The sequence below is a fragment of the Pan troglodytes genome, chromosome 4, assembly GCF_028858775.2.
Source record: "Pan troglodytes isolate AG18354 chromosome 4, NHGRI_mPanTro3-v2.0_pri, whole genome shotgun sequence".
Lineage (NCBI taxonomy): Eukaryota > Metazoa > Chordata > Mammalia > Primates > Hominidae > Pan > Pan troglodytes.
In genome coordinates, this window is record NC_072402.2 from 118,142,780 (window position 1) to 118,169,187 (window position 26,408).

Genomic DNA, 26,408 nt, shown 5'->3' on the forward strand with positions numbered 1-26,408 from the left:
GCTAAAGGAAAACTCCTTTAATCAAGGGACCATAACTTTCCTTCCCAGTTATCTCATGGATAGATCTCTTTCCAATAAAATTATTACTTTTTATGTTTTTGAATTTTCATTTATAATGATTTCTACTGTTGCTCTGAGAAATTGGTTAAAAATTTTGCAATAGCCGGGCATAGTGGCTCATGCCTGTAATCCCAGCACTTTGGGAGGTCAAGGTGGGCAGATCACCTGAGTTCGAGATCAGCCTGACCAACACGGTGAAATCCCATCTCTACTAAATATACAAAATTAGCCAGGTGCAGTGGCGCATTCCTGTAATCCCACTACTCAGGAGGCTGAGGCAGGAGAATCTCTTGAACACGGGAGGCGGAGGTTGCAGTGAGCTGAGATTGTGCCACTGCACTTCAGCCTGGGCAACAACAGTGAGGCTCCATCTCAAAAAAAAAAAATTGCAATAGCTAATTTCAGGAGACATTTTAGATACTTGAAGCCTATTTTTAGAAACAATGTAATTTTATATTTAATTATGTATTCATATTTTAAAGAAGTATGATAGGGTGTTTAATAGAAACATTCAAGCATAAATATATACTAGGATAAACATTTCTATGGCAAATTGGATGAAAATATAATTTCATTGAGAAAAAATAATGAGCCTTTTTAATATTAAAAATAATTTGTTCATATACTGAATGATAGGTTAATCACATAATTACTATTATATTTATAATCCTTTTGGCTGTCTTTTAAAAAATAACAGTTGTATTTAAAATGGAAATAATATCCTTTTTAGCTATTGAAATATATGATACAAATTTTACATTCTAACTTTTAAAATATATAAGAAAATACCTAGTTTTGAAAATCACCTTAGGAAGTGTCATTGTCTGTTCAGATGCTATCATAAAACACCTTAGACTGGTTGGCTTATAAACAACAGAAATTTATTTCTCACAGATCCAGAAGCCGGGAAGTCCAAGATCAGTGTAGTGCAGATCTTGTAAAGACTCACTTTCAGGTTCATAGACCAGCACCTCCTCACTGTCTCTTCATGTGATGGAAGGAGGGAGGGATCTCTCTTGGGCCTCTTTTATAAAGGCACAACTTCATCGATGAGGGCTGTGCTGCAGACCTAATAACTTCCCAAAGGCCCAACTTGTTAAATACCATCACCTTGGGGGTTAGGATTTCAACATATGAATTTTGGGGTGATGCAAACATTCAGATCACAGCAGGTAGTAAAGGACTGAAAAATGTGAAGATCCGCAAGTCTCAAATCACAGTTACTAACGCTTATGAGTATCATAGTTTTACTGTATTTTGCCTGTTTATTTTATTTTTGATAAGGGCTTCCTTCCTCCCTCCTAACAAAGTAATTTTTCTTTACCTAAGACTCTAACAACCATTCAACCATTCTTGGGAAAATATTTTTCCATTTTTTCTTAAAGACAGACTCATCACCCAATGGCGAATTTGGTTTTGTGTTTGTTTGTTTATTTTTAATGTTTGTGGGTACATAGTAGGTATATATATTTATGGTGTACATGAGATGTTTTGAAGCAGGCATACAATGTGAAATAAGCACATCATGGTACATGGGGTATCCACCCCTCAAGTAAGACCTTCGCCCTTGCATGGGTAGTACTCTTGTTCCACATGCTCGCTTCTTCACGTCAGGATAATTCCTTCAAATTTCCCCCTGCCAACCCCAGTAGTTTGAGGTCACTTCATTGCTTTGAACAGCACGTAGGAGGTATACAGGTTTCCAAACTAGTTGAGAAGGAACTCATAATCTCACTTGTAGGGAGCCAGACGATTTCATCAAAGGGAAGCTGTGACCTACACATGAGCCACTTTCTGGGGGTAGGGAAAAAACACTCCTCATCAGTCTAAAATTCTAACCTTATTTGAGCTTCCCAACACACAACTTTCCTGAAAAATCTTCTGTCAAGTGTTGCCAATCACTTATTAAATATTAAATTTAAAGAATACACTTTGAATGTGTATCTCATTTGAACTCTCTACAGTATTTGACAAGCATGACAATTTCTTCTTTGAAATCCTGGCTTCCATCACACCTCTGTCTTAGGGTACCTGCTACTTTTCCCACTACTTTCTCTCAAGCTCCTTTATGTGCAGCTCCTTCTCTGTCTGCTTCAAAACTCTTTTTTTCTTACTCTAAACACTGTCTTTGATAATCACACTCATTTTCGGGCCTTCAGTTACCAATAGGATGTTAACAAAGCTTACATCTATGTTGTCAGCTTAGGTCTTTCAGCTGAGCTTCATTTGAATCTTACAACCTACACTCGATAGTGCTCTTTGTGTTGATGTCAATTAATGTTTTTATTAAATGTGAGTAAAATTGTTACTCCAGAAAGATATATGGTATATATCTCATGACTTCCCATATACTCTAACACAAAATCTCAAAACCTGTAGGCACATACATCTTTTTAACTAAGCATAGGAAATCTAGCCACCGTCAAGTTATTCACTCCTCAGCATTAGAACACTTCTTTAGCCAGTTGGGCTGCTTTTCTTTTCCATATAGCTATTCTCCATCTCTTTTCTAAGCCTCTGCTAGTCAGTCTCCCCACCTAAGATGCTATTCTTTCTGTACTTATATTCAAATGATCCCCCTTCTTTTGGGCTTGACTCAGTCTTTACACACGCAGTGTAGTCTTTCTTAATTATTCTAATGCCCATTTACCTTACCCGTCTAGAACTCAAATAGAATGTATTATGCAAACAAATTCATTTAGACATTAAGTCAAATACAGTCTCAAACTTATATATAACAACTTCAAGCATATATTTTTTGATTTTGCAACTACAATACAATTATAGGCTGAATGTTTGCGTCCCTGACATTTTATGTGCTGAAACCCTACTCTCAATGTGATGTATTAGAAGGTAGGGCCTTCAGAAGGTGATTAGGTCATGGGAGTAAAGCCCTCATGAATCGGATTAGTGCCCTTTTAAGCATCCCAAGAGAGCTTGCTTCACTTTGCTGTCTGCCATATAAGGATAAAACAAGAAGTCAGTATTCTATAACCTGAAAGAGGACCCTCACTGGAACCCAACCATGCTAGCACCCTGATCTCAGACCTCCAGTATACTGATTGTGAGAAATATATCTCAGTTGTTTATAAGCTGCCCAGTCTATAGTAATTTGGTGTAGCAGCCTGAACTAACAAGACAAATACCTAAGCTTTTATGGTATGGAATTCTTTATTGGCTAACTTTTAATGCCTAGAACAATGTTATGAACATAGTAATATTTAACAAGTATTTGTTAAATAAATAGTTTTAAAAAGGCACTCATTTTCAGAGTCAGGGTATATCAAATATTGTTGGAATGACAATTGATAATGGCTAAAATGTTGAGGAAATAGGAGATTTATTTTAACTTAAGAGTCTCAGAGCCACTGTTATATTTTTCAGGAACAAGCATTCACCTGTGAGGTAGGATTTGAAAAATATTTTCTTGTCCAAATATATATGCCTTAAAGCTTCTGTTTGTGTGCTTATAGTTATCATATTAGCTATTCCTTGGAATTAACAAAGCCCAAATAAAAATTTGGAAGAACATTTTGGATTAAATTTCTTTATCAGGTTAGTCAGACTCAAGAGGATGTTGGAATGGACAGAGATGAGGAAAATAAGTCGAGGGAAAAGTTTAGAGCCTGAAGCTATGGGGAAGGCAATGTCAGGGGAAATATTTGGGGTATCAAGGATGTATGATAAAATTGCTGAATATGTGACCACAATCAAAGTGTGGGCTGCCAAAAGCAGTAGGTACAGAAAGCAGCTCATATCTCTACTAGAGGGATGAGCTTTGTGCAAGGTAACTTTTGTAGCTTGAATATTGAGTAGGGGCTTACACTTAGTAAAAATATCTTCAGTTGTAGAATAAAGTTTTCACCTTGAGTGAAATGTTCTATCAAGTATCTAAGTGCCTTGTGTAGTTAGTTACTTCACCAAAACTATATTTCTTTGGGTATTTTAACTTTTGTTTAATTATTGTTTATGTAAAAATGAAAGAAAGTCAATTAAGAAGAGGTCAAAAAATGTAACAAAGCAAAAGGAGAATAGGAATGTGTATATGGTGAGTATTTGTGTGACTGGTGCAACATAGGTCTGGAAATGCTTATTTTATACTTTTCACAATAAGAGAGTTATAAGTACCCTCATTTCTCCAAAAAGAAACTGAAATTCAGCAAAATTATGTAAATAGTCCTGTGTCACTTGGTTATTAAGAGCAAAACCTGGTATTTGACCTGAGATGTCTATAACACCAATGCTCATGCTATTTTACAAAATTCTAAATGAGCAAAGAAAAAAAATGCCATGAGGGCTTAGATTATTTTTCATCATGTGAATAGACATTTTTACATGATGTGGGATTCTCGAATACAGCTGGATAGGCTTATGAGCTGTAAGTAACAGAAATTAAGTTTAGATTTCGTATCTTAGTTTGGATCCCAGAATCACACTTTTTGAGGCAGGATGTATATGCAAATAATTCATATGGGAGGTGGTCCCATAAACATAAGTAGAGGAGTGGTGAAGCGATAAAGAAAAGGGAAGGAAGCCAATAAAATTGCATCATCAAACAGATTACTATAGCGGGCAACTATAGCTTAGTCCCACAAGCGTATTACCCCTGAGGGGAGAGAATTGCATCATATGAACCAAATCTTGGCAGCTAATGATTAAAAGCCACTCCTGTGGAACATTGATTCCCCAGCATTTCCAGCCTGCTTTATGCACAGGTGGAGTGGGCTTCTGCAGCCAGAGCAAGCCCTCAGGCAAAGAGAAGTTGATGATATTTGGAAGTCTATTGGCAGGTATTAAAAGGCAAGGGGTATGTGGATAAAGAACTCACCTGCTACATTTAAAAAATAAGATGTTAAAACTATGTTAGGCACCTTTGACAAAATATATTCTCTAACAAATTGTGTTGGGATAACTGGATAGCCACATGTAATAAAATAAAATCTGACCCCTATTTATACACAAAAATAAATCCATCAAAATGGTTTAAAAATGTAAATGTAAGAATTGAAACCGTTAAACTCCTAGAAGAAAATGGGAGAAAACCTTCATGACATTGGATTTGGCAACGATTTCTTGGATATGACACCGAAAGCATAAGAAACAGAAGCAAAAATAGACAAATGAGATGACATCAAATAATAAGCTTCTATATAGTATAGGATGCAATCAAGAGTGAAAAGATAACCTATGGAATGGGAGAAATATTTGCAAACCATATATCTAATAAGGGCTTTATATCGAAAATGTATAAGGAACTCCTACAACTCAATAGTGAAGAAATGAATAACCTTATTTTAAAATGGGCAAAGGACTTGCATAGACATATATCCTCCTGAGAAGACATATAAATAGCCTATAGGTATATGAAAAGATGCTCAACATCATTAATAATCAGAAAAAAAGCAAATCAAAACAATGAGATATTACTTCATACCTATTAGAATGGCTGTTATTAAAAAACAAGATAAGTATTGGCAAAAGTGTGAAGAAATTGGAACCTTGTACCCTACTGGTAGGAACGTTAAGTGGTGCAGCTGCTGTAAAAAGCAATACGAGATACGGTGTTTCCTAACATATTAAAGAAGGAACTACCATATGATCCAGCAATCTCACTTCTGGGTATATATCACAAAGAATTGAAATCAGGATCTTAAAGATACATCTTTAAGATGTAATCCCATGTTCATTGCAGCATTACTCACAATAGCCAAGGTATTGAAATATTTATGTATGTTATCATCAATTTATATATAAATAGATAAGGAAAATGTGCCATATACACAGGATGGAATATTATTCAGCCTTAAAAAATAAGGAAATCCTGCCATATGCTACAAGAAGGATAAATCTGGAGAACGTTACACTAAGTGAAGAAAACTAGTCACAGAAATAAACTAGTCACAGAAATACTGCATAATTCCAACTATATGATGTACCTAAAATAATCTAACTTATAGAAACAAGAGAATAGAATGGTGGTTTCCAGGAACTGGAAGGAGGTAGAGGGTAGTTGCAGTTCAATGAGTATAAAGTTTAGTTATGCAAGATGAGTAACTTTTAAAGATCTGCTGTATACACTGTACCTATAGTTAACTGTATATTGTACACTTAAAATTTTGTTAAGAGAGTATAACTCAGGTTAAGTGTTTTTACCACTACACACACAAACACACATACTGGATTAGTCTGTTCTCATTGCTGCTACTAAAGACATACCAAAGACTGGGTAATTTATAAGGAAAGATGTTTAATGGACTCAGTTCCATGTGGCTGGGGAGGCCTCACAATCATGGTGGAAGGTAAAGGAGAAGAAAAGTCATGTCTTACAGGGTGGCAGGCAAGGTAGCTTGTGCAGGTGAACTCCCCTTTACAAAACCATCAGATATTATGAGACTTATTCACTACCACAAGAACAGCATGAGAAAGCCCTGCCTCCATGATTCAATTGTCTTCCACTGGGTCCCTTCCATGACACAAGGGAATTTGGGGAGCTACAATTCAATATGAGATTTGGGTGGGGACACAGCCAAACCATATCACACACATATTAGCTTGTGGGTGGAATCATCATAATGCCAGGAGAAACAGACTCCAAGTTATATAGCCTAGAAAATTTCTCCAAACTCCTTTATGAAGGCATTTTGTGATGCATAATGGCCAACTCCTACAAAGCAGTAAAAGCTCCAACTTGCACCTCAGCGCAGTTAACCCTGAGCATATGACATTCACATTAGCATTCCTGTTCTGTCTGCTCTTGGCATTTAATCTTGTTTTAATTTTCCTCTTTACCAGAGAGTTTCTTTAGTCCATCATCTTCAAAAATGCCTATGTATTGGTTGGTTTCATCTGATTTGCAAAACCTAGTGGATTTGCCTGAATCCTAGCTGCAAGGGTGTATAAGTAACTTTAGCTTCTGTGATGAAAAGCACACTCTTTCCAATCAAACTCATCAAAACTCACAAGGTTGTGGGAGGTAGGTCTATAAGCATAGGAAGTTAAGACACTGATTCTCCATAAAGAAATAATAAATATCCATGATATATAGTTAATATATTTTAATCCACAATTTAATTTTTTGTTAAATAAGTTCCCAGAAATAAACTGGGCATCAAGGCTTTCAATCAGAAAGTATAAAAGCAGTGTTTGGTTGAAGGTTTCAGCTTTAGTTGAGGAGGTACAGTGATTCCTTCATTCTTGGTCTTATCTCCATTTTTCTTTAATTTTCAGTGCCATTGTTATTTTTCTGGGTCAAATTTTTTAACTCCCCTGGCTTTTTTCTTTACTTTTCTTTTCTTTTCCTGTGTAAGAAACTTTGCTGTAAGAAGTCTTTCTCCAAATGCATCCCTAGGGCACTATTAAAAGCTGAGAGAGGGAGGCTCCTCTCCTCTCTGTTCAATCTGTGAGTCACTCACTCACTCATTATATGCGTCATAAGCCTAAGCCTACCCATAACTCTGTGAAGGCAATTCATTTTGACAGTGCTACACTATGCACCAGGAACTATTTGAGGCAAAGAAAGAGGTGAAATATGAAGATAAGAAGAAACTGGCCTCAAGGGAGTTTATAATCTCATAGAGTGCATAAACTAGACAAGTATATAAACAACTGTATTACAAGGATATAAGCAAGGAAAAAGATGATTACTATGGCAATATGGAGAGAGGCAAATGAATCTCCATTTAGGACTGGGTCAGGGGAAGGTTAGGGCATTTGAAAAGCTATTTCTTGATGTTTGGAAAGGGTTTGGACAAATGGAGTTAAGATGTGACAGGAATATCTTCTGAAGAAACCAAATAAGGAAAATATGGATTATATTTGATGATTATTAAATAGCCTAATTTGCTCAGAATAAACACTGTCTATAGAATAATAGGAGGAGACACAGACAAGTAGCATGTGAATAGTCTGGTGAAAAGTCTGAATCATGGATATCTCAAAAGAGAAAATGGGACCCTAGTTGAGTATTAAGATTTGTGTTTCTTCTCATGTTGAACAAAGTACCTACTCTTTGACCTTCTATTGGCATTTAACTCATTACATTTTAATAAGAAATTTATTATTAGAAATCATTCTCTTTAGACCAGTTTCACATTCAGAGATTAAAAAGTGTATGCATCTCCCAAATGTCGAATAGACATTATTTTACTGAACTGAGAAACTGATCTTTCTTTATACTCTAGTTTAACATCTTTCTGAATATCCCGGTTTTATTGTGACAAGCACCTTGGATATAATGAGCCAGACAGAACTATTCTGAAAGGCGCAGAATAACAAAGCTTCAAGACTGTCTCTAACCCTCTTTCTCTTTTGATTTCTGCCAAAACTAGTGGTTAAAGTAATGCCATTATACCAGTTTCCAATAAGCATGACAAATTGTTCTAATTAAGCCATTTAAAACAACAATTTTATTCCAAACATATGTGCAACCAAATGTGTTTTTAAATTATTTTTCCCTTGCTCTTTTGTGCAAATTAGAGTTTTCATAATTGTAAATGTGTAAAATGAAAATATTAGAAGCCACAATTTCTGACAACATAAATTCTTGACTTATTAAATTTTACACCAGTATTACATGTTAAAAAAAAGGACTTAACTTCTGAAACAACGAAAACCTTAACTAATTTATGAATGTTAAAAAACAAAAATATGATATTATAAAAGCAGAAGTATAAGAATGATCTTGATAGCACATCTGTGCTTTAGAAAACATTAGATTAATTTGAGAGTATTTTTCCTTCAAATGGAGTTTAAAAGGTTTTTCATTCTTCATTCACCTTATCACACATTTAAACATGCATGTGTAAGCATAGTCTCATTGCTTCACTGTTATACAATTATTTTCACAAACTTAAAAATGTTCCTTTTTTAATCACTTATGATTATGTCCATATGCCGTAAAGGTCTAAACTCAGAATAATTTGGGAATAAGTACTTTCTAAAAATTATGAATTTTGCAATGGCATAAAGAACAACATTTGAAGAATTTGGTTTATACCACTTCATAATTAGTAGCAATGCAAACAAAGCCAGAGCTATAGTTTTATTTATGTTTTACGGTTCATTTTGTCTGGAATGCCACTGCTATCAACTTATGCCAGAATCTCTCTCTTGAACTATTACTATGACCTGCTGAAGTATCTTCCTGACAATCGTTACTTTCTCACTTCAATCTGTTTTCACAAGGTAGTCTGAATTACCTTTTAAACTCGAATATCTGGTAATATCATTCCAGTTATTTAAACTTTCAATGGCTTCTTACTGCTCTTGGAATAAGTAGAAAATTATTAACATGGTCTAGAAGGATCTGCATAATGTGAACCATGTCCAAACCTCTATCCTTTACCCAAATCTCACTAAAAATAACTGTTTTGGTGGAATATTTATTCCTCAGTTTTTCAAATATGCTCTTCTTTTTATAGAATGCTTTCCTTCTCCTCCATTTTATAGTGATTAAATAGTTTTCAAGTTACAGAACTGATACAGTTTGCTTGTATCCCCATGCAAAGCTCATCTTGAACTTGTAGTTCACATAATCCCCACATGTTGTGGAAGGAACCCAGTGAAAGGTAATTGAATCATGGGGGTTGTTACCTTCATGCTGTTCTTGTGATGGTGAGCAAATTCTCACAAGATGTGATGGTTTTTAAGGGGCATTTCCCCCCTCTTCACTATGCACTTCCTCTTGCTGCCAGCATGTGAAGAAGGACATGTTTGCCTCCCCTTCCACCATGATTGTAAGTTTCCTGAGGCCTCTGAAGCTATGCTAAACTGTGAGTCAATTAAATCTCTTTCTTTATAAATTACCCAGTCTCAGGTGTCTTTATTAGCAGCATGAGAACAAACTAACACAGTACATTGGTACCACAGAGAGTTGGGTGCTGCTATAAAGATAGCTGAAAATGTGGAAGCAACTTTGGAACTAGGTAACGGGCAGAGGTTGGACCAGTTTGGAGTGCTCCAAAGAAGACAGGAAAATGTGGGAAAGTTTGGAACTTCCTAGAAACTTAGAGATCTCAGAAGACCAGAAGATGTGGGAAAGTTTGGAACTTCCTAGAGACTTGTTGAATGGCTTTGAGCAAAATGCTGATAGGGATATGGACAATGAAGTCCCTGCTGAAGTGCTCTCAGATGGAGATGAGGAACGTGTTGGGAACTGGAGTAAACGTCACTCTTACCATGCAAAGAGAATGGTGTCATTTTGCCCTTGCCCTAGAGATCTGTGGAACTTTGAACTTGAGATGGATGATGTGGGGTATCTGGCAGAAGAAATGTCTAAGCGGCAAAGGGTTCAAGAGGAAGCAAAGCATAAAAGTTTGGAAAATTTGCAGCCTGACAATGATACAGAAAAGAAAAACCCATTTTCTGGGAAGAAATTCAAGCCAGCTTCAGAAATTTGCATAAGCAATGAGGAGCTGAATGGTAATCACCAAGACAATGAGGAAAATATCTCCAGAACATATCAGGGACCTTCTTGGGAGTTGATCCCATCACAGGCCCAGAGGCCTAGGAGGAAAAAATGGTTTCTAACCTAAAGACTTCGTGTCTTGTGTCTCATCAGCACAAGTCATGGCTAAAATGAGCCAAGGTACAGCTAGGCCATGGCTTCAAAGGGTGCAAGCCACAAGCTTTGGCAGCTTCCACATGGTGTTGAGCCTGCAGGTGCACCAAAGTCAAAAGTTGAGGTTTTCGAACCTCTGCCTAGATTTCAGAGGATGTATGGAAATGCCTGGTTGTCCAGGCAGAACTTTGCTGCAGGGGCAGAAACCTCATGGAGAACCTCTGGTAGGGCAGTGTAGAAGGAAAATGTGGGGTTGGAGCCTGCACACAGAGTCCTCACTGGGACACTGCCTAGTGGGGCTGTGAGAGGAAGGCCTCTGTCCTGCAGACCCCAAAATGGTAGACCCACTGACAGCCTGCACTGTACATATGGGAAAGCCTCAGACACTCAGCACCAGCCTGTGAAAGCAGCCAGGAGGGGGACGGCAAAACCATGGGGCAGAGCTTCCCAAGGCTGTAGGAGCCCACCTCTTGCATCAGCATGACCTGGATTTGAGACATGGAGTCAAAGGAGATCACTTTGCAAATTTAAGGTTTAATGACTGCCCTATTGGATTTTGGACTTGCACGGGGCCTGTAGCCCCTATGTTTTGGCTAATTTCTCGCATTTGGAATGAGTGTATTTACCCAATGTCTGTACCCTTCATTGTGTCTAGGAAGTAACTAACTTGCTTTTGGTCTCACAGGCTTTTAGTTGTAAGGTACTTGCCTTGTCTCAGATAAGGCTTTGGACTTGGACTTTTAAGTTAATGCTGAAATGTGTTAAGAGTTTGGGGGAGTGTTAGGAAAGCATTATTGTGCTTTGAAATGTGAGGACATGAGATTTGGAAGGGGGCAGGCATGGAATAATATGGTTTGGCTGTGTTCCTACCCAAATCTCATCTTGAATTGTAGTTACCATAATCCCTATGTGTCATGGGAGGGAGCCTGTGGAAGGTAATTAAATCATGGAGGAGGTTACCTCCATGCTGTTCTCATGATAGTGAGTGAGTTCTCACAAGATCTGATAGTTTTATGAGGGGCTTTCCCCCACCTTTTCTCTGCACTTCCTCTTGCTGCCGCCATATGAAAAAGGATGTGTTTGCTTCCCCTTCTGCCATGATTGTAAGTTTCCTGAGGTCTCCACAGCCATGGTGACCTGTGAGTCAATTAACCCTCTTTCCTTTATAAATTACCTAGTCTCAGATATGCCTTTAGTAGCAGCATGAGAATGAACTCATACAATAACAAACCACACCTGGGTCTCTTCTGTTATTTATAGCCTCACAAAGAGCCACATTCCTTCCCTTTATATGGTTTACTTAGTAAATAGTAATAATTTGTGTAACTATTTGAATAAAATGTGTCTCCCAACTAAACTGTTACGAAGGAAAGGATTATACATATTTTTGAGCACAATTTTATCTTTAGGGAGTAGAAAAATATCTGTCATTTATTAATAAATTGAATAAATTACTAAAAATAAAAGCAAGCAGTAAACTGAGTCCAGCAAAACATAAAAATAATTATATACCAGGACCAAGTGGGATTTATCACAGGAAGGCAAAGTTGGTTTAACATCTAAAAATCAAATACAAAAAAGCCCACCATATTAATAATATAAGTACAAAAAAAACCACATGATTATCTCAAATGATTCAGAAAAAATACTTGACAAAATCCAACACATTTTCATGATAAAAATGTTCCCAAGTGGTCAGGCACAGTGGCTCACGCCTGTAATTCCAGCACTTTGGGAGGCCGAGGCAGGTGGATCATGAGGTCAGGAGATCAAGACCACCCTGGCTAACATGGTGAAACCCCGTCTCTACTAAAAATACAAAAACAAAATTAGGTGGGCATGGTGGCGGGCACCTGTAGTCCCAGCTACTCAGGAGGCTGAGGCTGGAGAATGGCCTGAACCCAGGAGGCAGAGCTTGCAGTGAGCTGAGATCACGCCACTGCTCTCCAGTCTGGGCGACAGAGCAAGACTCCATCTCAAAAAAAAGAAAAAAATGTTCACAAGCTAGTAATAGAAGGTAATTTTCTTGATCTGATAAGAGACATACAGGAAAAAATAAAACAGAGCCACATAATGGTGAATGACTGAATGTTTTTTACTTAAAATCAAGAACAAGTTAAGAATATCCACTCTTTGAATTCTATTTAAAATTGTACAGTCGGTCCTAGCCAAGGCAGTTAAGTAAGAAAAAGAAATAACAGGTTGGGCACAGTGGCTCACGCCTGTAATCCCAGCACTTTAGGAGGCTGAGGTGGGCAGATCACTTGAGGTCAGGAGTTGAAGACCAACCTGGCTAATATGGTGAAAGCCCATGTCTACTAAAAATACAAAAATTAGCCAGGCATAGTGTTACGCACCTGTAATCCCAGCTACTCAGGAGGCTGAGGTGGGAGAATCACTTGAACCAGGGAGGCAGAGGTTGCAATGAGCCGAGATTACACCACTGCACCCAGCTTGGGTGACAGAGTGAGACTCCATCTCAAACAAAACAAAACAAAACAAAACAACAACAACAGAAAACATCCAGATTGAAAAAATAATAAAATTAGTTCTTTTTGTATATGACATGCACCTATATAGATAAATCCTAAGTAGTCTATTAAATGTTATTAGAACTAATAAATTCAACAAGATTTCAGGATAAAAGATCAGTACAAAAATATGAGTATTTTTATATGATAACAATGAGTATTCCAAAAATAAAATTAAGGAAAAAATTTTTATTTGAAATAGCATCAGGAACAAAAGGCTTAGTAATGAATTTAATAAAAGAAGTACAATACTTAAACAATACTTATACAATGAAAGCTACAAAGGAATAAATTAGTGAAAATATAAATAAGTGGAAAGACATACCATGATTTCCTGGATCAGAACATAATGTTCTCATGGATTAGAAAACATAATATTGTAAAGATGGCAATAACGCCAAATTCATCTAAAGAGTTGATGCATTCCCTATCTGAATGTTAAATGCCAGGTTGGTATTTTTTGTAGAAACTGACAATCTGGCCATAAAATTTATATAGAAATGCAAGGGATCCAGAATAACCAAAACAAAATTTTAAAAAAGTTTGAGAATGAACACATCCTTATTTCAAAATTTACTACAAAGCTACAGTAATCAAAAAATATAGTACTGGCATTAGGAGAGTTTATATATCAATGGAAAAGAATTGAGAGCCCAGAAATAAATCTTTACACTTAGGGTCAGTTGATTTTCAACAAGGATGTCAAGACAATTAAATGGGAAAGAATATCTTTTCAACAAATGTTGCTGAGTCAACTGAATATCCACATGCAAAAGAATGAAGTTGAATTCTCACCTCAATCATACACAAAATTAAGTCAAACTGGATCATAGACTTAAATGTAAGAATTAAAATCTATGAACTACTTAGAAGAAAATATGAGAGTAAACCTCCTTAACTATTGTTTAGGCAATGTTTTCTTAGAAAAGTCAACAAAAACATAATAAAAATAGGTAAAATGAATAACAAAATTTTTAAATATTCATTATGTGTTTCAGTAATACCATCAAGGGAGTGAAAGATAATCTGCAGAATGGGAAAAATATTTACAAATCATGTATCTGATTAAATACTTGTATCCAGACTATAGAATGAACTCTTACAACTCAATAATAAAAATGTGAATAACGCAATTAAAAGCAGAAAAAGCATTGAATAGACATTTTCCAAAGAAGATATGCAAATGCTCAATAAGCATATGAAAAATACTCATCATTACTCATTAGTGATATGCAAATTAAAATCACAATGGGATACCATTTTACTCCCACAATCATCAATTATGGATGTAATAAAAAAGACATACAATAACAAGTGTTGGCAAGGATGTGGAGAATTAGAATCTGCAGACCTTGCTGGTGATGATGTAAAATCACCAAAGTGCAGCCACTTTGGAGATCAGCAATTCTTTCAAAAATTTAAATATAGAATAATCATATGACTCAATTATTCTGCCCAAAAGTGAAAACATATGTCCATACAAATAATCTACATGAATATTCATGGTAGTATTATTCAAAATAGCAAAAAGTGGAAAAAATGCAAATATCAACTAAAGAATAGGTAAGTACTAAGTAGTATATTGGTACACTGGAATATTATTTGTTAAATAAATGAAATACTAATACATGCTACACCTGGATGATTCTTGAAAACACTATACTAAGTTACAGAAGCCAGTGACAAATGCCACATACAGTATTACTGACTATTAAATGTTCAGAATAGGCAAATCTGTGGAGGAAATCCGATTAGAGATTTGTGAGGGAGAGGGATGCTGTGGAGAGGCAATAGATATGGAGCTGATTCTAGGTGGGAAGAAAGTTTTCTAAATTTAGATTGTGGTAATGGTTTCACAACCCTATAAAATATTTTAAAACATTAAAGCTTACACTTTAAATTGGTGAATTGCATGGTATATGAATTATTTCTCAATAAAGATGTTTAAGAAAGATTGAATGAACAAATTAATACTCAAAATAATGGTAAATATTGAAGATATTTAAAAATAAATATACTAAGTATGTTAGTTTGTTGTATGCTTAATGAAAGAAAATGTAAACTATTCTAATTGCTATATTAATTAGATATCGCCAACCATTTCTAATGCAGGTTCTATGGAGGCCACTAGCAAACAACAGTTTGAATGTGTAACCAGTTTGTATCATTCCTTAAACAGTCTGTAATTTTTATTTCCCAACCTTGAAGCAGGACTTGACTTTTCATCTTAGCCCTCTGACTTTACTTTTTAAAAATTTTTGTATTTATTTCATGATCTCTGAAAAAGATTGAGAAGCCTTCTGACTTCAAGTCCACTACCACATCATTAGTGGGCTGTGTGTAGATTTAAGTAAAAAAAAAAAAAGCGGGGAGAGGAGTCATATTTAGGAGAGGAGATAAAAAACGTTTATAACAAATTCCATGTGGAAAATATTTTAGTAAATATCTCATTTGGCACTTCAATCCTCCCATAAATTTCTTCTTCACCTGTCACATGTTTTTCACCTCTCTGTCAACTTTCCTTCCACAGTCTAAATCTATTTTTTCCTGCCCAATTGCTTATTCAGAATTTCTTTGTGTTATTACAGTGCCAGGATACACTGTTACTACAGTGCCACCCATAGCCCTGGACATATAGCTTCTCTCTTATTCTGTCTTGTGTTGCTATAACAGAATTCTATAGACTGGATAATTTGTAAAGAAAATAAGTGTATTTCTTACCATTTTGGGGGCTGAGAATTCCAAAAGCACGGTGCTTATATCTGGTGAGAGCTTTCATGCTGCAATATCCCATGGCAAAAGAGCAGAAGGGAGAGCAAGCATATGCAAGAGAGCAGAACATCAGGGGCTGGCCTCACTTTTATAACTACCCTGCCATATGATAACCAACCCACTCTTGTGATAACAACATTAGTCTATTCATGAGGGTGAAGCCCTCATGACTTAATCACTTTTTAAAGACCCCATCTCCAAATACCATCATACTGGCAATTAAATTTCAACATGAATTTTGGAGGGGACATTCAAATCATAGCAGATTCCAAGTTTATCATGTTTTACCTCAATAAAACTATTGGTATTTTGTTACTATACACACACAGAAAAATTTTTTTTCTACATCCAGATCCTTATAAATAATGAATATTATTAAGGTATTTTGAAAGGCTAAATTTATTAATATGAATAATTAACATGTTCATGGTACAAAAACTTTGCAATTTGACCAGTTTTATTTATTAATATTTATTTATTAACACTATGTGTCAGATATCATGGTAGATGCTGAGTATATCCAAATATGGAAGTCATAGTCCTTGCAAATAATTGAAATTCACAATTCAGCTCTTTCACAAGCAAGATCTGCATTTACATTCCCCCAACTCTGAAAGGAAACTAAAGCAATATGAGAAAACTAAGGCTCTGGAAAATCTTGATGAGTCATGCAACTACTGTCCAGATTTGTACTCACAGTTTCTAATAATAAATGTGTGGGTTTTTTTTTTAATTGGGCCAGTGAATCACACTGACTATAAAAGTTTGCATACATTATCTTATTTAGGTTTCATATAATCCCATTTTTGGCTTCAGAAACATTTAATCAGTATATCTTGGATAGGTATCAACCCCTGTATCTGTCAGGCCAGCTCATGTTTTTGCATCTATGCATTACCTTCATTCCTCCTGCCATAGCTACTTCGTTAATGAACTCAAGCAAAATCTGAGATGGTTGTGTAAGAAAGGATAATTGATATCAGTAAAGTGGTTTATTTTGTTAATTACTGACCATATCCTCAGCAGCTGGATGAACACTCAGATAGGACAAAGTTTCTCTCAGACTGTACTCATTTCAAGAAAAACCTTTCCAAATTTTTATCAACATTCTATTCTTATTTACATAAAGAAGAACCCACTATTGCTAATTGATATGGTTTGGCTGTGTAGCCACCCAAATCTCATCTTGAATTCCCACATGTTGTGAGAGGAACTCAATGGGAGGTAATTGAATCATGGGGTAGGTCTTTCCTGTGCTATTCTTGTGATAGTGACTAAGCCTCATGAGATCTGATAGTTCTATAAGGGGCAGTTTCCGTACACAAGCTCTCTTTTATCTTATCTGCTGCCATATGAGAGGTGCCTTTCACATTCTGCCATGATTGTGAGGCCTCCCCAGCCATGTGAAACTGTAAGTCCAATAAACCTCTTTTCTTTGTAAATTGCCCAGCCTTGGGTATGTCTTTATTAGCAGCATGAAAATGCACTAATACAGTAAATGAGTACCAGTAGAGTGGGGCACCACTGAAAAGATACCTGAAAATGTAGAAGCCACTTTGGAGCTGGGTAACAGGCAGAGGTTGGAACAGTTTGGAGGGTTCAGAAGATGACAGGAAAATGCAGGAAAATTTGGAACTTCTTAGAGACTTGTTGAATAGCTTTAACCAAAATGCTGATAATGATATGGACAACTAAATCCAGGCTGAGATAGTCTCAGATGGAGGTGAGGAACTTGTTGGGAACTGGAGCAATGATGACTCTTGTTATGTTTTATCAGAGAGACTGGTGGCATTTTGCCCCTGCCCTAGAGATTTGTGGAACTTTCAACTTGAGAGAGATGATTTAGGGTATCTGCAGGAAGAAATTTCTAAGCAGCAAAGCAGTAAAGAGGTAACCTATATGCTGTTAAAGGCATTCAGTTTTAAAAGGTAAACTAAACATAAAAGTTCAGAAAATTTGCAGCCTGACAATGTGATAGGAAAGAAAATCCCATTTTCTAAGGAGAAATTCAAGCTGGCTGCAAAAATTTGCATAAGTAACAAGGAGCCGAGTGTTAATCCCCAAGACAATGGGGAAAATGTCTGTGGGACATGTCAGAGGTCTTCACAGCAGCTCCTCCCATCACAAGCCCAGATACCCAGGAGGAAAAAATGGTTTTGTGGGCCAGGCCCTGGGTCCCTGTGCTGTGTGCAGCTTAGGGACTTGGTGCCCTGCCTCCTAGCCACTCCAGCTGTGGCTGGAAAAGGCCAACATGAAGCTCAGGTCGTGGCTTCAGAGGCTGCAAGTCCTAAGCATTGGCAGCTTCTACATGGTGTTGAGCCTACGAATGCACAGAAGTCAATAATTGAGGTATGGAAACCTCTGCCTAGATTTCAAAGGATGTACGCAAATACCTGAATGTCCAGGCAGACACATGCTTCAGGGGTGGGGCTCTCATGAAGAACCTGTGCTAGGGCAATGCAGATGGGAAATGTGGGGTTGGAGCCCCCTCACATCATCCCTACAGGAGCATCACCTAGCGGAGCTGTGACAGGAGGGCTGTCATCCTCCAGACCCCAGAATGGTAGATCCACTGACAGCTTGCACTGTATGCCTGGAAAAGCCACAGACAGTCAACACCAGCCCATGCAAGCAGCTGGGAAGGAGGCTGTACCCTGCAAAGCCACAGGGAGCTGCCCTAGACCATGGGAGCCCATGTCTTGCGTAAGTGTGAACCAGATGTGAGACACAGAGTCAAGGGGATCATTTTGGAGATTTAAGATTTGACTGCTCTGATAGATTTTGGACTTTCATAGGGCCTGTAGCCCCTTTATTTTGACCAATTTCTCCCATTTGGAATGGTTTTACTTACCTGTACCCTCATTGTATCTAGGAAGTAACTAACTTGCTTTTGATTTTACAGGCTCATAGGCAGAAGGGACTTGCCTTGTCTCAGATGAGACATTGGACTATGAACTTTTGAGTTAATGGTGAAATGAATTAAGACTTTGGGGGACTGTTGAGAAAGCATGATTGGTTTAGAAATGTGAGGACATGAGATTTGGGAGGGGCCAGGGGTGGAATGATGTGGTTTGGCTGTGTCCCCATCCAAATCTCATCTTGAATTCCCACATGTTGTGGGAGGTATCTGGTGGGAGGTAATTGAATCATGGGGATAGGTCTTTCCCCTGCTGTTATCATGATAGTGAATGAATCTCATGAGATCTGATGGTTCTATAAGGGGGAGATTCCCTTCACAAGCTCTCTTTTCTCTTGTCTGCCACCATGTGAGAAGTGCCTTTCATCTTCCGCGACGATTGTTAGGCCTCCCCAGCCATGTGGAACTGTAAGTACAATAAACCTCTTTACTTTGTCAATTGCCCAATTTTGGGTGTGTCTTTATCAGCAGCATGTAAACAGACTGATACACTAATATGAGATAAATGAAATTAATTACAGGACATTCAACATGTGGGTAGCATTTTGGCATGATAGTTAGAGGAGCCACACTCATTTTGATGCTTTACAACGTTTCTGGGACCACATATTTTGGTTTGGGGAAAGAAGAAAATAGCACTCTATATTAATTGCTGATTCAGAATGTATACTACCTCCTGAAGAACTGTTCCAAAGCACCTCAAGGTGTATCTTCTAGCAGGTGCTGTAACTGTCTTCAATATTCTTTTCCTCTGGTGGTTTCTAATTCAGATGGTTTGTAAGTGATGAGGTACATAATGAAGACAGCGAAATCTGTGAACATAAGCTCCATTGCCTTACTACTTTTGCAAGATGAGTTTCTTAATCAGAATAAATATTATAAATAAATAAATATGGTATTAAATATTTTATAAGATATGAGTACAGTTATTACTCTTCTTAGAAGTGCAGTAGGCAAGAAAATTATAACTATATACCAAATATGTGTTTATTACAATAAGAACAAATTTCCTTCTAATGGGCTTCCTATTAGAAGGAAATCTGGTATGAGGTGGTTTGTTTCTTAATTGTATAGCCATGTGGAGGGCTTGGGGCCAGAATTACTGCTATTAAATCAGGTAAAAATTGGTGGAGAAAAGTCAACTTCAGTGATGGCTAGCTTATGCTTCTGTGTCTACGTATTACCTCTATTCCTTCTACTGTAGCCATTTGTTAATGAACTCATTATACAAATTCTGGGGCTGTTGAAAAAAAATACTGATTGATAGCCATACAACACTTTATCTTGTTAACTTCATTACTGAGCATATCCTAGCAGCTGCATAAGCTTTTTTGTAGGACAAAGTTTCTATCAAACTGAACTCATTCCAAAAGCAAAACTTCCAAATTTTTGCCAAATCTCCATTCTTATCCCTTCCAAGTCCATGATTATCGTAACAATCCATTTTTAGGTGATTCTCTAACACTTAAGTATAAGCTGAACTTTAGTGTGTGTGTATGTGTGTGTGTGTGTGTGTGTGTGTGTGTGTGTATATATATATATATATATATGTAATTTCCAAGAAAAAATTTATATTTTGCCTATAAGGAAATTTACTCTGCTGCTCTTTAGGGCCAAGTCCAGGTGGGGTGGTAATACAATAATAATCCACTTCCAGAAAGCACGGCCATATTGCATAAAGCCATTTGCAAGCTAAGCTGGTGGGACTTGCCTATCATCTCTACCATGCACAGACACTTCAAACAGTATTTAAGGTGCTTAGCAAAACGGCCTAATGACAATGCTGTCTATGAAAAAAGCTAAAGGAAACTTGCTTCCTGTAGGTAAGTGCTACAGTTTACAATTTTCACACAAATAGACATTGAGATCACATACCAACAGCAAATCCTATAACAGAAAGCACTGAAGGATGTATTTACAAATAAGAAAAAATATTCAATAAAGAAGATCTAAGGGTGCTAGATGAAAAAATAAAAAAAGAAATTGGTAAACAACTGGGAAAATATAAAACAGCAATATTACCTAATTTGAAGTTAACTGAAATTATATATAATGTATAATTATATATAGCCTAATATGTAAGCCAATTATTGAGACTGTGTAAAATTCAGATATGTGCTGTTTAAAGGAAATGTAATTAACAATAAGCATACAGAAAGAATGAAAAATAAAGAGAAAAGAACACACCAGGCAAATACTGACCATTGTAACGCTAGGATAGTGATATGGTTTGGCTGTGTCCTCACCCAAAATCTCATCTTGAATTGTAATCTAAATTGTAATCCCCATGTGTTCAGGGAGAGACCTCGTGGGAGGTGGTTAGATCATTGAGTGGCTCCCCCATGCTGTTCTCGTGGTAGTGAGTGAGTTCTCACAAGATCTGATGGTTTTATAAGGGGCTTTTCCCCACTTCACTCTGCACTTATCTCTCCTGCTGCCATGTAATCAAGGACGTGTTTTCTTCCCCTTCTACCATGATCGTAAGTTTCCTAAGGTCTCTCCAGCCATGCAGAACTGTGAGTCAATTAAACCTCTTTCCTTTATAAATTACCAAGTCTCGGGCAGTTCTTTAGAGCAGCGTAAGAATGGACTAATGCAAATAGCTACTTTAGAAATAGATAGAAATCAGAGGACTTGGAGCAAGACAACTAAATAAATGCCTTCAATGATTGTCCCCCCTGCAGTAATACCAAATTGAACTATCCGCACACAAAACAATACCATCATGAGAACCAAAAATTGAGTGAGCTCTCACAGTACCTTGTTTTAACTTCATATCACAGAAACATATGAAGGTCATAACTTCATATGACAGAAAGAGGCGCTGAAGAAGGTAGGAAAGGCTATCTTGAATTGCAGATGCCACCCGTCTCCCATTCCCTGGCAGCAGCTGCATGGTGTGGAGAGAAAAATGTGTGTATTTGAGGGAGGGAGAGTGCAGTGATTGGGAGATTTTTGCATTGGAACCCAGTGCTGCCCTGTCACAATGGAAAACACCAGGCAGAACTCTGCTGATGCCAATGGAGGGAGCATTTAGATCAGCCCTAGCCAGAGGAAACTTGCCCATCACAGCAGCTGGATCCTGAGTTGCATTAATGCTTGCTACCATGGACTTGAGAGCTCTGGGATCCTAAATAAACTTGAAAGCCAGTCTAGGCCACAAGGACTGCAATTCTTGGACAAGTCCTGGTACTGTGTTGGGAATGGATCCAGTGCACTTGGGGGACACATGATTGAGTGATCTTCAATCTTTCCATTTGTTTGTGTCCTCTATTATTTCAAGTAATCCGTGACAGATTATTTGTTCCATTGTTTTTCCTTAAAGGATAGATTAAACGTGAAGTATAAGTTGATTGGAAGAAAATAGACTGACATATAAATATGGATGAGATTCATTCCAAAATGAATGTTAAAAACTGCACAAATTGTATTGCAGTTACAAAATAAACTGTTTCTGTATTTATGTGTTTATTTGACTAATGTGTCAATAAATGTGTCAAACATTTTTAAATGTGATAAACATTTATCACATTTGAGATACCTTTGAGAACAAAGAACATTTGGTTTTGTTCATCACTGCATACTTTTCAAGGCCTGACACATGATAGTTTACTTGTTACTTAGCTATAATGCTTATTAGATTATTGTTTATTAATTATAATAAATGAAAAACTATTCATACAGATATCAGATAACTAAGGACTAACTGACAGCAATCCAGCACATGCCTAATGCTTGATTGATATCTTGACCTTTATATTTGGAAAAAAAAAAAGGTAGGCCAGTGGGAGTTTCCTAAGGTTTTGCTAACCCCTATTCTAATTTAAGGTAAGATTACTAGTACTGAATTCAGATTTAATTTGAAGTAAGGATTTTCATAAATAGTTGATATGTTTTAACCTGTATTTCCAGCACAATTAGTTGAAGTGGCTTTTCTGTCCTTATTCAATTGCCTTAGCAGCTTTGTATATGTGTAGGGATATTCGAGGACTTTTTCTTCGGTTCCATTGCTCTATTCATTTACCTTTACACTATTTCCATGGTTTTTATTACTGCAGTTTTATTGGAATTCCAAAGTAATCTAGACCATCTCCTGAAAATTTGTCCTTCTATCAAGTGTTTTCTTTATTCAAGGCCCTTTGTATTTTTCAAGCCAATTTTAGAACCAATTTGTCAATTTCTACCAAAAAAAAAAAAAAGCCCATTGGAATTTTGATTAGGACTGCATTTAATCTGTGTATTATTTTGGAAGTGATTGACATCATACTTTATTATTATCTTCCAAGCTATGAAGATGATATATCTCTTCATTTATCAGGTCTTATTTAATTCACTCAGCAATATTGTATAGATTTCAGTGTAGAGCTCTTCCACATCTTGTGTTAATTCATAAGTGTATTATTTTTATTCTATTTTAAATGGCTTCTATATTTCACTTTCCAATTTTTCTCCTTATATGTAGAAATACAATTAATTTTTGACTCGACCTTGTATTCCATAGCTTGTTAAATTCACTTCTGATTTGTTGATTCATTGGGCTTTTCAATGTATACTATCATGTTATCTAGGAATAAAGGTAGCTTCATTTCTTCCCCTCCAATCTTAATTCCTTTTATTTATTTGTCTTACTTCCTTGTACTGGCAGGTTACTGTGTTGGTAGCTGTAGGTTTGTTATAGATACATTTGATCAGATTGAGGAAGTTCTCCCTTTAGGTAATATGCTGAGAATGTATTTTATTTATTATAAATGAGTTGATTGTATTGATTTTTTAACTTTATTCTGTTAATAATCAATACAATTGATGATTAACTTTTAAATATTAAATCAAGCTTTCATTCCTGGGATAAATTCCAATTGGCTGTAATATATTATACATTTTACATATTGCTGTGTGCAATTTGCTAATATTTTGTAAGGATTTTTGTATCAATTTTCATGATCATTTTTGGTCTATAATTTTCAATGTCTTTGCATAAAAGTTTACACAATATTAATATTACTTATTTTTAAAAAGTGAATATAATTCATCAGTGAAACCAGCTGGTACTAGAGAATAATTAGTGTATTTTTCAAGTACAGAGAAGAATAATAAAAGAATTCTTACAAAGAATTATTTTGCCAATCTTTAACACTAGCCTCTATTTTTTTCATTTTCCTCTTGTTTTTCATGTAATTGTTTAATATTGTGAGTAAAAAGAGAACTAAGACAATAAAGATGTCATTAAAAATTCCCATCAGAGCATTTCATTTTCCCTGGCGATTGAAACTAGCTGGACAAAATAGAACATCAACTGCTAAAGGAATCACTCAAATGTAGTATTATAAACTATACATCTAATAAAGGTCTAACACCCAGAATCTATAAGGAACTTAAACAAATTTACAAGCAAGAAACAAAGAACCCTATTAAGAGATGGGCAAAGAACATGAACAGACACTTTTCAAAAGAAGATATACATGAGGCCAACAAGCATATAAAACCAGCCTGGCCAACATGGTGAAATCCCGTCTCTACTAAAAATACAAAAATTAGCTGGGTGTGATGGCAGGTGCCTGTAATCCCAGCTACTTGGGATGCTGAGGCAGAAGAATCGCTTGAACCTAGGAGGCAGAGGTTGCAGTGAGCTGAGCTTGTGCCACTGCACTCCAGCCTGGGCAGCAGAGCAAGACTCTGTCTCAAACAAAAAAAAAAAAAAAAAAAGGAAAAAGAAACAAAAAAGAAAAGACGAAAAATGCTCAGCATCACTAATCATTAGAGAGTTGCACATCAAAACCACCATGAGATACCATCTCACAGTAATCATAATGGCTATTATTAAGAAGTCAAAATATAACAGATGCTGGCAAGATTGTGGGGAAAAGGGAATGTTTATACACTGCTGGTGGAAATGTAAATTAGTTCAGTCATGTAGAAAGCAGTGTGGCAATTTCTAAAAGAATTTAAAACAGAATTACCATTCCACTCAGTAATCTCACTACTGGATATATGCCCAAAGGAATATAAATCAGTCTACCATAAAGACACATGCACGTGTATGTTCATGATTGCACTATTCACAATGGCACAGACATGGAATCAATGTAAATGCCCATCAATGGTAGACCGGATAAAGAAAACGTGGTACATATACAGCATGGAATACTATACAACTATAAAATCGAATAAGACAGTGTACTATCAGCAATATGGATGGAGCTGTAGACTATTATCCTAAGCAAACTAACACAGGAACAAAACTAAATACTGCATGTTCTCACTTATGAGTGGGAGCTAAATATCAAGTATATATGGACACAAAGGAGGGAACAACGGACACCAGGGCCTACTTGAGGGTGGAGGGTAGAAGGTGAGGATTGAAAAACTACCTGTCGGGTACTATGCTTATTACCTGGGTGATGAAAAAATAAAAAACCCACGGCATGCAATTTACCTATATAACAAACCTGCACATGTACCCCTGTACTAATAATGCTACTTTTTATAAAAGTATAAAAGTTTAAAACCTAAACTAATATAAAACTTAAAAGTTTTTTTAAAAGTAGTATTAGTACAGGAAGTCAGTTGTTCTGATTTCTTTTTATAAAGGCAAATTTTTCAAGGATCAGGAGAGTTTATGTGGGTAAGACAAACGGAACAGTATTTTTCGAAATTAAAGTAGAGTTCATTCATCTATTAAAGATGATGTAAATGTCAGTACAGTGTTCCTTGCAATCAGAATTTCCTCTTAGCTAATTGAGAAATGGATAGATAGAAATTCAAATATCTATGTCTTCCATATCCTTTTCCCTATTCAAGCCCTGCTTCCTTATTCTTAGAAAAGTGTAGATTAATCTATAATCAGTAACAGCTATTGCTGTTTGTCTAATTTCTATTGAGCTAGTTAATATTGCAGAAGTTTAATTCTCCAAATACCAGCCTAGTTAGCATGTTTAACACATATGCACACACACACACACACCCCCCACTCATATTTGAAAAACACCACACAAAGTAGTGGCATATAATATATGAAAAAAATCACTGTCCTTCAAGGAGAAAAATATAAGGGAAAAAATATAACCCTTGTATATGCAGCTCATCACATGCAAAAACACAGTACTGGTCTGTTATATTATTATATTGTTCCCCACTTACTTTGCCTTTATGCAGCTCTTTAGCCAGCATTTTTAGATGCTTTGCCAAGCAGAGTGATTTATATTTTTATTTTTTAGATACGGAAGGCACTTTATAGTTCTTCCTGATAAAAGTAGTAACATTCCTAAAATATTTATTAGCAAATCTATTTTCCTTTGATATTCCAGAGGTATTATTCCAGAGAATGTGACCTTATTTTCGGCCTCCTCTCATAATGACATTAATAATCACAAATGATCAGATGAGATTCAGTTTTTTAAGTTTTGGTTTCAGTTTCCAATCATTATCATTTCTGGTTCTTAGTTGAAAATAAATGAATCATTTTGGCTAGTTTTAGTAGAAAGGAATATTCTAAGGAGTGTGGACAGCTTTTCCAAATTATCATAGAGCTGAAGCATTAACTCTTGTTTGAACCTCAAAGAACAAGGCATTT

At 36.3% G+C, this 26,408-nt stretch overlaps 1 protein-coding gene across 5 annotated transcripts in view; it reads left to right on the forward strand.

Moving 5' to 3' along the window:
• The first annotated feature begins 17,254 nt into the window (after positions 1-17,254).
• Positions 17,255-26,408, forward strand: part of PRR16 (proline rich 16) — a 388,847-nt gene continuing 379,693 nt past the window's right edge. For 2 of the 5 annotated variants that reach the window (XR_008548073.2, XM_054684537.2), the window contains exons 1-2: positions 17,371-18,624; positions 19,196-19,246. Coding sequence is in view for 3 of the 5 variants with exons in the window: in XM_054684537.2 (XP_054540512.2) it covers positions 18,379-18,624; positions 19,196-19,246 (297 nt within the window). In the remaining 2 variants the exon portion in view is untranslated. Of the gene's footprint in view, positions 17,333-17,370; positions 19,247-26,408 lie in introns of those variants that run through there. The other 3 variants (XM_054684538.2, XM_054684539.2, XR_010156989.1) reach the window with 3 other exon arrangements.